Source organism: Sminthopsis crassicaudata, chromosome 4 (genome assembly GCF_048593235.1).
Source record: "Sminthopsis crassicaudata isolate SCR6 chromosome 4, ASM4859323v1, whole genome shotgun sequence".
Lineage (NCBI taxonomy): Eukaryota > Metazoa > Chordata > Mammalia > Dasyuromorphia > Dasyuridae > Sminthopsis > Sminthopsis crassicaudata.
Genome location: NC_133620.1, coordinates 204,802,460 through 204,815,796, shown reverse-complemented (window position 1 = coordinate 204,815,796; position 13,337 = coordinate 204,802,460). Strand labels below are relative to the sequence as shown.

The following is a 13,337-nucleotide window of genomic DNA, read 5'->3' as shown; positions in this document are numbered from 1 at the left end:
CCTAGGAGCATCTACATCAGAAAGGTACTTTTCTACTTTTTTCTTTACAGAATTCTAGGCAGAGTCTGGAGCTGGAGTTGGCTGTCATGTCCAAGTCTGTCTGCTTTTTTTTTTTTTTTTTTTCTTTTTTTTTTTGGTTTGTTTGTTTATTTAAAACAACCTGGGTAAGATGAACTGCTGGGCAAGATGGCTGTTTTGAATCAAATGTTCCAGTTATGATATCACTTCTTCTTAATACAATTATAATTTTCATTCAATCTGAAGATGTGATAGCTTGCTGGACCAATTTTTATCTTATACAAATAATATTATGTATTCAATAAGAATAAAAGAGTCCATCTTTCCTTCATTCCATTTTACTCAGAAACTATAAAAATTGATTGGAAGAATTCACTCTATACTAACTGGTGAATAAAATAAATACAAAAATAAAAACAGTTGTAATTTTATAACATTTATACCCATAAATTGTTTATATTTTTAGATTTTTGCCAACACCCATCTTACTTTAAAATATTGTCTTAATTTTAATTTTAAGCTTATAGTTAGAATATAATAAAATTATAATTAATATGGTAATCATACACTGTCAGTTAAGAAGGTTTAGATTCTCTTTTCAATGTAACCTAATTAAAATTAATAATGATTCAAATTAAAATATAATGCCAAGAACATTCCCAAATATATTACATGAGCAGGCAACTCCAGCAATACTACAATGTAGTCTAGCTTTTCTAAATGTAAATGTTTTCAGAGAAAATTAAAATCTGTGGCATAACCATCTATTTTTTCAGATTATTTTTCATTAGTTTGGGGGCTAACTATAGTGATGGGAGATCTTCCCTTTCTCCATGGAATCTTTGCATCATAGTATGTCACTGAAAACTATTAAGATAATACTAATTCCATAAAACCAATGAAAATGGGTAACTAAAATTTATGAAGCTATTTTTATGAAACTCAAACTTAATAACAGTATCAAGGTATAAGACTGGAAATTTGAGATAAATTCTCTGGGAAAGTCAGCTTTCCATGACATGATTATATTATACATTCAACACCATTGTCTGATGTAGTTTATCCTTGCTTGGGTTAAATTATTTTTATCTCTTGAAACTCAAGAATTTCTACTATCCTCCAAATCTAGCATTAAAAAGAGGCTATACTGATCAAAATGTTTGAACTGCATATTGCCTCACATTGAAGCTGTCTCCCATTACTATATCTTGATAACATCATAACAGTGATCTTTTTATTGTAACCAGTCCTTCCCAGTCCCTATGTTAGTTTTCTTACCACAGCAATATGTAAATCAATAAATCAATAACACACTTTTATTGCACAGTGATTCCACTCTGCCACTGTGACTTAAAGTACTTGACTGCTGATGATTTTCTTTGTATTCGTTTCATCCTTTCCCCCCAATCTCTGTTAGGTTCTGAGCTCATGCCCAAAGCGCTCTCCACCAGGATAGTGGGAGGCATTTGGTGGTTTTTCACACTTATCATCATTTCTTCGTATACTGCTAACTTAGCCGCCTTTCTGACAGTGGAACGCATGGAATCCCCCATTGACTCTGCCGATGATTTAGCTAAACAGACCAAGATAGAGTATGGAGCTGTGGAGGATGGGGCCACTATGACCTTTTTTAAGGTAAGATTCCTTAAGTAACTCCTTAGATACAATAAAATAATGCATGTAAGTGGAATCATGCCCTACAGATAATACCCATTTATGCTGTTATGGTATCATTATGCTGTTATTATATCATAAAACATAGCAAATGTGTTTATTTTCTATGTGTAAAGAAAAAATAAAATAGCATAAAAGAAAAATAGCATTTCATATACTTACATAAGGCAAAGTCCTTAGCAAATTGATATTGAAAGACAATTTTCATGACACCTATCTTAATCCTTATATGTGTTTTTATATGTTAAAAAAATTAGGATTTTCAATTCAGATGAATTTGGAAATGGAAAAAAATCATGAATGAATGCTTTGCAGATTATTGAAAGACAAATGCTTGTAAAGAAAAGTTTAATAACTTGAAGGCAGTTTTATGATTATAGGCCTTCTTGCCTTTGGGTGAAAGAAAGGCAAGGGTCCGAAACCTGGATGATGCAGTTGAAACATGTTTCACAACAAGGTATGAACATAAAGATATCAGAGAAAAGAAGAAATTATATTTATCCTCCTAATCTATGACTGCCTGGAAACACAAGCACCAGAAAATGTTACTATATTTAATAGACATCAGTGTATGTATATAGGTGGTAAGCTTTTGGAAATGGTGAGTTTACATGGTCAACATGAGCTACAATTATATTTTTTTTTCTTCTCTTGTGATTGCTAAATATTATTGTAAATATGGAAGTAGTGATAGGAAATGAGCATTTTCTAAGTCTAAGTGGATTCAGTCAACAAATAGTCTTTTATAATTCAAATTGTTTTTAGATGTACAGTTAAATGTAATGAAATATACAGTTTAATGGGATTTTCTCATACAAGCTAGAACTGAAAATAAAGAAAAATGACTACATCATTATTTAAATTAAAAATGATATTTTTTCATTCTTAAATATGCAACAAATACCAATCTGCAAGGAGTTGACCTGCTAGATTCTAGATTTTGTATACTTCAACTCTTGTTGATGAATGCTTTGTTATACAACATTATAAAAAGCATAATTTTAAATGCTTTTCCTCGAGATACTCATATTACTTCATTCATTTGTTTGCTTTTTTAATTCATAAGGGGTATTAGTATTTCATTTTTATTTTCCAATTAACAAGATTTTATTTTCCCTTTTTTTTTTTTTGCTCTCATCTCTCCTCATAACAAGTATATAGAGGCAAGCAAAATCATTCCTATATTACCCATGACTGAAAACTATATATCTCATTCTTTATACTTAGTCCCTCACTTTCTCAAGAGTTAAGTACTATTCCTAATCACTGTTTCTCTGAATTCATGGTGGGTCAATATATTTATTAACGTTCTTAAATCGTTCAAAGTTATTTTTTAAATAATTTCTTGTTTTTACAAGTATTTTTCTGATTCAACTCACTTTACTCTGAATCAGTTCATAATATTTTGCCATTATCCTTTGAAAGTAATCTATTTTTAAAAATACTTTCTTATGGCTCACTAATATTCCCTTATATTTGTATATCACAATTTATTTAATAATTTTCCAAATAGAAGGGCATTCCCCTGGTTTCTAGTGCTTTATAAAAACAAAAAAGTGTGACTATGAATATTTTTGTACACATGAACTCCTTTCTATAAAAAGAATATCTCTGGAACATTAGACTTCTAGTTGTAGTTTTGAGTCAAAGGGTATTCTCAGTTTAATTATTTTTGGTAACATATTTCTCAATTATTTTCCATAAGGGCTGGAACAATTCAAAGTTCTCCCAGCAATGCCTATTTTTTCACAGCCACTTTTGGTTTTGGTTTTCTGCTTTCCTTATAATTTTGGTTGAATTGGTTTTGTTTATGCAAAAATTTTTAATTTTATATAATCACAATTATTTGTTTTACATTTTGTAATGTTCTCTATATCTTCTTTGGTCTTAAATTCATTCCTCTTCCATAAGATTGACAGATAAACTATTTCATGTTCTATTATTTGCTTATGGTATCACCCTTTATTTGTAAATCACATAATTATTTTGACCTTATCTTGGTATACAGCATGAGATGTTGATCTATATGTAGTTTCTGCCACACTGTTTTGCTGTGTTTCCAGTAGCTTTTGTGAAAAATGAATTTTTGTTGCAAAGACTTGAATTTGAATTTTTGGTTTTATCATAAACTAGATTACTGTGATCATTTACTATAATGTAATTTGTACTTAAATCATTGCCCTTATCTACTACTACATTTCTCAATCAGTCTGAGATTGTTTGGATAATTACAGCTTTATAATTTAAGATCTGTTTTAGCTAGACTTCCTTCTTTCATATATTTTTCATTAATTCTTTGAAATCCTTGAGATTTTATTCTTCCAGATGAATTTTGTTATTTTGTCTAGTTCTATAAATAAATTTTGATAGTTCAAAAGAAATGGCACTGAATAATAGATTAAATTAGGTAGAATTGTCATTTTTATTATATTGGCCCAGCCTACCCATGAGAAATTGATATTTTTCCATTTGTTTAGATCTGACTTTATTTGTACGAAAACTGTTTTATACTTCTGCTCATAGAGTTCATATAGTTCCTGGATTTGTCTTGCCAGGTAGACTCTCAACTATTTTATATTATCTACATTTATTTTCTTGCTTCTTGACTCTATTGTAACATATAGAAATATTGATGGTTTATGTGGGTTTACTTTGTATTCTGCAATTATTAAAGTTGTTAATAATTTCAAGTAGTGATTTAGCTGATTAGCTAGGATTTTCTAACATCAAATTATCTACAGAGTGATAACTTTAGTTTTCTCATTGCCTATTCTATCCCTTCATTTGTTTTTTCATCTCTTATTGTTATTACTAACATTTCTAGTATAATATTAAACATCAGAGGTAATATTGGGCATCCTTGCTTCACGCCTGATCTTATTGGGAAGGCATCTATATTATCCTCATTACAGATAATATTCGCTGATTATTTTGGACACATATTATTTCTCATTTAATGCTAGCTCCATTTATTTCTATGTTTTCTAGTCTTTTCAAAAGGAATGGGTGCTACATTTTTCCCAAGGCTTTTTTTCTGCATGCATTAAGTAAATTGTATAATTCCTGGACTATAATTTTCTTTTTGTTTTGGCTCTTTATGGTTTGGGTATTAGCACCATATTTGTGTCAAAAAAGGAATCTGGTAGAATTCCTTCTTCTCCTGTCTCCCCCCACCACCAAATAGCTTATATTGCATTGGGATTATTTGTTTTTTGAATGTTTGGTAGAGTTCACTTGTGTCTTGGATATTTTTAAAAAGTTCATTGCTCAATTACATTTTTTTTAAAGATTGGATTATTTAAATATATTATTTCTTCTGTTAATCAGGATAATTTATATTGTTGTCAATATTTATTAATTTTGTTTAAATTGTCAAATTTATTAGCCCATAATTGGGCAAAATAGCTTCTAAAACTGTCTTAATTGATGCTTAATGTATTCCTTTCATTTTTAATGCTAGTTATTTGGTTTTCTTCTTTTTAAAAATAATTAAATTAACCAATGGTTCATCTATTTTCTTGGATTTTTTCATAAAACTACCTTCTAGTTTTATTTATTAGTTCAATGTTTTCTTTCAGTTTTTTTTTAAATTTCATCTTTGATTCTCAGGCTTTCCAATTTGGTATTAATTGGGAATTATACATTTGTGTTTTTTTTTCCTAAATTTTTAGAGATATAAAATTTCCCCTAAGTATTTTCTTTGACTGCATCCCACAAATTGTGATATACTGCTTCATTGTTGTCATTTTATTCAATAAAATTTTCAATTGTTTTATAATTTTTTCTTCACCCAGTTTTTTTTGGAATTAGATTAATTTTAAAATTTTTCTTATCCTTGACTATTATCAAATGTAATTTTTATTGTATTATCATCTATAAAGAATGAGTTTACTATTTCTGATTTTCTGCATTGGCTGTGAGGTTTTTATGTCCTAATATATAATGTTCTTTTTAAAAATATAATTTTCTCTGAGAGCAAGTTTCTTGGGGGGCTTCTGGGAGTAGCCTTCTTTTCAATTCTGTGTAATCACCCCAAATGCAGCCAGGAGTTAAAGTCCAAATCCATTATGATCTCTTTCCAAGTCTTGTCTCCTTTCCTGTGGCTAGGTTAGCTTTCTTAGAGGCTTTGGGTAGTCTTGGTTCTGAGAGTTTGAGCTCTGGCTTCTGAATCTCCCTGACTTCCAATGGTTTGTGCTTAGTCTCCAGCCACAACAAAGATGGAAGATAGAATGAATCTGTCTCCGTCTCTGAGAGCTTCTTGTTCTTGTTCTTGTTCCTCCTCCTCCTCCTCCTCCTCCTCCTCCTCCTCCTCCTCCTCCTCCTCCTCCTCCTCCTCCTCCTCCTCCTCCTCCTCCTCTTCTTCTTCTTCTTCTTCTTCTTCTTCTTCTTCTTCTTCTTCTTCTTCTTCTTCTTCTTCTTCTTCTTCTTCTTCTTCTTCTTCTTCTTCTTCTTCTTCTTCTTCTTCTTCTTCTTCTTCTTCTTCTTCTTCTTCTTCTCCTTCTCCTTCTCCTTCTCCTTCTCCTTCTCCTTCTCCTTCTCCTTCTCCTTCTCCTTCTCCTTCTCCTTCTCCTTCTCCTTCTCCTTCTCCTTCTCCTTCTCCTTCTCCTTCTCCTTCTCCTCCTCCTCCTCCTCCTCCTTCTCCTCCTCCTCCTCCTCCTCCTCCTCCTCCTCCTCCTCCTCCTCCTCCTCCTCCTCCTCCTCCTCCTCCTCCTCCTCCTCCTCCTCCTCCTCCTCCTCCTCCTCCTTCTTCTTCTTCTTCTTCTTCTTCTTCTTCTTCTTCTTCTTCTTCTTCTTCTTCTTCTTCTTCTTCTTCTTCTTCTTCTTCTTCTCTCATTTTTAAAAATAGTTTTTATTTACCATATATATGCATGGGTAATTTTACAACATTGACAATTGCCAAACCTTTTGTTCTAATTTTTCCCCTCCTTCCCCACCCCAGATGGCAGGTTGACCAATACATGTTCAATATGTTAAAATATAAATTAAATACAATATATGTATACGCGTCTGAACAGTTGTTTTGCTGTCCAAGAAGAATCAGACTTGAAATACTGTACAATTAGCTTGTGAAGGAAATCCAAAATGCAGGCAGAAAAAATTAGAGGCATTGGGAATTCTATGTAGTGGCTCATAGTCATCTCCCAGAGTTCCTTTGCTGGGTATAACTGGTTCAATTCATTACTGCTCTATTGGAAATGATTTGGTTAATCTCATTGTTGAAAATGGCCACATCCATCAAAATTGATCATCATATAATATTGTTGTTGAAGTATACAACGATCTCCTGATCTTACTCATTTCACTCAGCATCAGTTCATGTAAGTCTCTCCAAGCTTTTCTTAAATCAACCTGTTGGTCATTTCTTACAGAACAATAATATTCCATAATATTCATATACCATAATTTATTCAGCCATTCTCCAATTGAAAGGCATCCACTCAGTTACCAATTTCTGGCCACTACAAAGAGGGCTGCCACAAACATTCTTGCACATCCCTTCTTTAAGATCTCTTTGGGATATAAGCCCGGTAGTAACACTGCTGGGGTCAAAGGGTATGCACAGTTTTAATAACTTTTTGAGCATACTTCCAAATCATTCTCCAGAATGGCTGGATATATTCACAATTCCACCAACAGGAACACTGGTTCCTGTTTTCCCACATCCCTTCCAACATTCTGCGTTATCTTTCCCTGTCATCTAGCCAAGTCTTAATTTGCATTTCTCTGATTAATAATGACTTGGAGCCTCTTTTCATATGGCTGGAAATAATTTCAATTTCTTCATCTGAGAATTGTCTGTTCATATCCTTTGATCATTTATCAATTGGAGAATGTCTTGTTTTCTTATAAATTAGCGTCAATTTTCTATATATTTTGGAAATGAGGCCTTTATCAGAACGTTTGACTGTAAAAATGTTTCCCAGTTTATTGTTTCCCTTCTGATATTATCTGAGTTAGGGTTTTTTTTTTTGGTACAAAAACTTTTCAATTTGATGTAATCAAAGTTTTCTACTTTGTGATCAATAATGATCTCTAGTTCTTCTTTGGACATAAATTCATTCCTCTTACATAGGTCTGAGAGGTAAACTATCCTATGTTCCTCTAATTTATTTATAATCTCATTCTTTATGCCTAAGTCATGACCCATTTTGGCCTGACCTTGGTGTACGGTGTTAAGTGTGGGTCAATGCCTAGTTTCTACTATATTAATTTCCAATTTTTCCAGCAATTTTTGTCAGATATTGAGATCTTATCTCAAAAGCTGGGTCTTTGGGTTTGTCAAACACTAAATTATTAAAGTTATTAATTATTTTGTCCTTTGGATCTAACCTATTTCACTGATCACTAGTCTATTTCTTAGCCAATACCAAATGGTTTTGGTAACTGCTGCTTTATAATATAACTTTAGATCTGGTACAGTTAGGCCACCACCTTCATTTGTTTTGGTTTTTTTTTGTTTGTTTGTTTGTTTTGTTTTTCATTAATTCCCTTGAAATTCTTGACCTTTTTTTTTTTTTTTTCCATATGAATTTTGTTGTTATTTTTTCTAGATCATTAAACTCCCAGAGCTTCTTGTGTGTCTGGCCCTGAGAGCTTCTTGCTTATGTGCTGTACACTGAGTACACAAAATCATTATATTATTAGGAAACTATTATTTGTTGTAGTATTAAATCACTGTCTCCTCAATTCCACTTGTTTCAAGTTCTGGCCCATAACATCGCCTCATAGGATCAGGTCAATCTGAACCATGCTAAATTAGATAATTATTGTCTCTATCAATTCCACTGTCTTAGTACCTTGTAAGAATCCTAACAGTAATATATGATCACTTTTTTTGTGTAAATGCCATGTACTATTGGGGAAAAAAAATAATAATAAATAAATAAATTTCTTTCTTTTCCATTCACTTTTCTCCAGAGATTGAGGGCGAATATGTTTAGTACTGATATGATTTCACTGTCTATGGTACCTTTCAGCAAGATATAATATTGTTCTTTATCTCCTAGACATATTTTGTTTTTAATTTGTCTGAGATTATAATTGATTGCCCTGCTTTCTTTACTTCATCTGAAACAATAGACTGTGCTCTAGCCGCTTACCTTTACCCTATGTATATCTCAGTACTTTGAATGTATTTCTTGTAGACAATATATTCTAGGATTCTGGTTTTTACTCCACTCCGCTTTTTGTTTTCATTTTATGGGAAAGTTCATCCCATTCGCATTTATAGTAATAACTACCTGTGTATTTTCTTCCATGCTATATTTTGCTTGTCATCCCCTTATCCTCCTTACAACTCACTTTTCCCTCTTCACACCCATTTTATTTCTGATCACCACCTTCCTCAATATATATTCCCTTTTATCAGTCTCCCCTGCCCTTTCTATTACCCCTATCCCCTTTTATTTCCTTATACAGTAAGAAGATGCATATACTTAACTGAATATGTATCTTCTCTTTGGGCCAGTTTTGATGAGAATAATGTTTTGCTTATCATCCTTCCACTCATCCTCCAAAATCTTCTTCTGCATTATCATAGTTCTTTCATTCTTCTTTCATGTACAATAATTTACAAATTCAATCCCCCCTGATCCTCCAGTGAAATTTTATTATCATCCCTTTATTTTTTGGGGGGTGGGGATATTATCCCAACCAAGACACATTGCATTCATGCCTATCTAGATATACTCCTACTTGCTTTTATAGTAGAGTTGAATGACAAATATCTTGTCATATAGAAATATAAACAGCTTAACCTTATTAAATTTCTAATCTATTTTTTTAAGCTTTTCATGTTTCCCTTGAGTCTTGTATTTGGATTTCACTTTGTTTCTTTGTTTGTTTGTTTGTCTCTGGTCTTTTAATTAGTAATACTTGAAAGTTCTCTTTTGATCAGGTTTAGCCAAAGCTTTATTACTGGTCAACAATGTTGTCAAGACCATACTGATTGCTTGTGCTGGGTATGGGGTAACTGGCCTTGGACCTTGTTGAGTTACATTGACTTCTCACTTGTTTAGGGGGCTGTTGGTTTTGGAGGGTGGAGCTTTGCTGGTGGATTGCTTGGAGCCTTTTGGCAGGCCCTCCTGTGACGTTGGCAGTGGAAGCTGCTGCTGATGCTTTGAAATATCTCTTCATTTCTACTCCAGTGAGTAGACTTTTCTAGCCAGGCTGCTAAGCTGCTTCCCTGCTGTTGGACTAATTCTGTTTTCTAGTTGTTTAGAAGGGAATTTTTGAGGACTTCAAAGAGTTCTTCCTTTACTCCATCACCTTGGCAGGGGAAGTCCATCTTTTTATTTTATATGTAATTTAATCTTATTTTTTTAATCTAGTTTTTTGTTCTATATATTTGTTCCAGTTTCTCCTTATCTCAATATTATTTTTGCTTCTTTATTCTTTTCCATTTTATAAATTCTTCTTTATATTCTTTTCAATCGTTTCTTTCCATAAGGGTTCTTCTAAGTGTCAGAAGAAAATTGACATTAAACAGCTTCCTTTTCTAATGAAATAGAATTTCTTTCAATTTGAAGCCTTCTGGAATGTGTGTAACTCACAATGAAAATCATACAGTGTTAATTACTAAGCTAACAATTACCTTATGGTGTTAAGTTTCCCTCACTGTGAGATGGTTTTGTTGGAGTTAGGAAAATACTGGAATAAAATACTAGGATATAATACCTTGAATTATCCCACCACCACCCATATCCTTAATATAACTCTAGGTAATACTTTTTTTAAACTCCATATTGTGACTTGTTAAATCTATGGTTATCCCATCTTTGAGTTTAGAATAAAGAGGGAATCTTGCCAAAATTTAAAATAAAGGCAAATTCATGCTCATTTTGAAATTTCTATACTACATTATGGGCTGTTTGCATATAGAATATTTCAATTTACATACTTTTTTTTTTAATTAACAGTAGCAACACATGCCTACACTCTATGGAATACCCTTAAGATATTATTTCTGCAGGGATTTCCATCTTGTTTTTACTAATTTAAAGTGACCCTGCTGTTAGCTAATTGTTCTAGAAGACTCAGTTCCAGGAAATGATTATTTTCATGCATCTCAAGTTTTGTGACTGGAGAAAAGAAGATCTAGCTTGACAATTCTGGAAATTAAATCCTTGAACAGTTTCTCAATCTGTTGAACTATGAGGCCATATTATACAGGATATGTTGCATCATTTTAGGAATATTCTAACATGTATTGAATATATTGGACTCTGCCCAGATTTTGCTCCCCAAAATATATTTTCTTATCCTTTCCTCCCATTCATCTCTTATTTTTTCTTACAATATCATTTGCAGAACAAAGACAAAAGATGATGAGAATATAAATTGTTGATTAAACAAAAGAATTCAAATTATATCAACTTCTGAGATTTTTAAAAATTGTATTTATATATGGGTTATTGTTATATGCATGTATTATATCTGTACATAGAAATGCATATGTATAATATGTATGCCTGTGTAAAACATGTTGCTTTCCCCTTTAGAATATAAGTTTTTAGGGGCAGGAACTGTTTTGCATTTATATTCCCATTCTCAGCACAAGATTTGTGCATAGTAGTTGTATTATATAGTCTTCTTTCTAGATTGTTAAATTTATCAGAAAAGAAATACTTAAATCTTGTAGATGGTAATATAGGGGGGGAAATCGTCATCATATATTAAAGATTATATACTTTTTGAAAAAAATCTGAATATTTTTAGTAGCGTCTAGGATAAAGACAACACAAAAATAATTTGAAAAAAACAGCCAGATTAAATTCTTTAAACATATATCTTTCAAAACCTTCTTCCTTGGTTCTGTTTTTTGAGCTGGGAATTACAACTACTAATGCAATTAATGTAGGGGTGAAATCCCATGTCAGTCCTTTAGGAAGACTGAAAACACTGAAAAATCAATAAGTATTTGTTTTTTCTTTTCAGTGTAAGAGTAAGAGGACATTTGCAAAGAGAATACTTTATCATAGCATGTGAAAAGAGACAATTTGTATCTCAATTCTGAATCTTTTACTTATTATCTTTGCAACTGTGGGCAAGATCCTTTATCTCTATTTCCATTTGCACTACTGTAAAATGAATATTGGACTAGAGAAATGCTGGACTAATTTCAAATGTCTTTCCTACATATACATCTTTAATACTGTAGTCTGCACCACTCAGATTTACTAAGTGTAGTGAGAGTTATGTTAGTAAGTCTTATTTATTAACCTCCTACTATGTGTTGGGCAATATATTATACTCTCTATTTCTTCATCTACAAAGTGATTAATGTAATTTGCAAAATGCTGTTCAACAGTGCTATTTCTTTATTACCATGTTGTCTTAATTTCCCCTAAATTCATACATGTTCTTTTGTACTTATGTCACTAGAAGTCCCTCACAGCATCAAATGTATTGCATAGTATTTAAAAAAAAAAACCAAAAACCAAAAACAAAAACAAAAACAGCAACAGCAACAAAATAGGAATAGTTGTTATAATATAGATTGGATTTAAGTGTAACCATGGAAAATGATCTCATGAAAAATTCCAGGAATGACAAAATGAAACAATTCAACATAAGTGTCCTATTATTCATTCTATTTTTTAAAAAATTGGATTGTTAGTATAGAAAGGCTAATTGGAAGGACCCTTTTCACAAATTTTATGCATAGATAGCTAATAATTTGTATTATGGTGAATATATAGTATGATATATTTTCCCTCATGGTTTCATAACCAATATGGAGAATACAGTACAGACTATTACTTGTTTTTGAATAACATGAAAATAGTATAAGAGATTGTTAGAATTACTAGGTGGGAACTTGGTTGTCTAATTTAGCATGGTACTTAACAATTCTCTAGCTCACACTTTTAGTTCACACCTTTAGTTCAAACCTTTAAAGGAGTTTACACCTTTAAAAGAAGCTTGCTCATTGTTCTGTTAGAAGTTCCCACAAGCCCATTCTCTGGGAGGATAAAAGGAGCCAACATTGAATCTAGAGAGAAGTCTGGAAGAGGCACTCTGGAAAAAAGGTTACACTCTGGAAGAAGTTAGAGTTTGGAAGGAGTCAGTCTGGAAGGAATCAGTCTAGAAGAAGTTAGAATCTGGAAGGCTCAGTCTGGATTGGGTCAAGGAAGGACTTCCCGAGAGAACTTCAGGGAAGCTCGAGGAGATTCAGGGCCAGGATTCAGGAAGTAAAGGATTCAAGATTCTGCCTTCATGCTGACTGGAGGCTTTGGATTCAGAGGGAGCTAGAAACTGAAGCTGGCTGGAGAGATTCTGACAGGAAAAGATTCAAGACTTTGAAAGACACAAGACAGAACTAAAGCCAAGGCTACCTTCCCAGAAGCTTCCCAAGAGATCTCCTCCCAGAGAACTATCACAAATCTAGAGATGACAGAACATTACAAAAGATAGTATTTAATGTTCTAATTTTAAATATCAAAATTCTACTTTCTACTGTTTTATACATTGTTATTGGTTTCCACTTATTATTCATTTTTTGTTTTCCCATATTTTTAAGCTGAGGGACTGACCATCAGAAACTCCCTTGAAAAATAATTCTATATGAAAACAATTAAAAACAAAAATTCAACCTAAACTGATTTTTATTTCCTAATTGGCATTTCATTATGTTTAATGGTTAC

General features: G+C 32.3%; 1 protein-coding gene across 3 annotated transcripts in view; it reads left to right on the top strand.

The window, feature by feature from the left end:
* The window catches only part of GRIK2 (glutamate ionotropic receptor kainate type subunit 2), an 805,940-nt gene that overhangs the window by 662,085 nt on the left and 130,518 nt on the right, over window positions 1–13,337 (top strand). For all 3 annotated transcript variants that reach the window (XM_074310214.1, XM_074310215.1, XM_074310216.1), the window contains exon 14: window positions 1,436–1,653. In XM_074310214.1, the coding sequence (XP_074166315.1) occupies window positions 1,436–1,653 (218 nt within the window). The remainder of the gene's footprint in view (window positions 1–1,435; window positions 1,654–13,337) is intronic.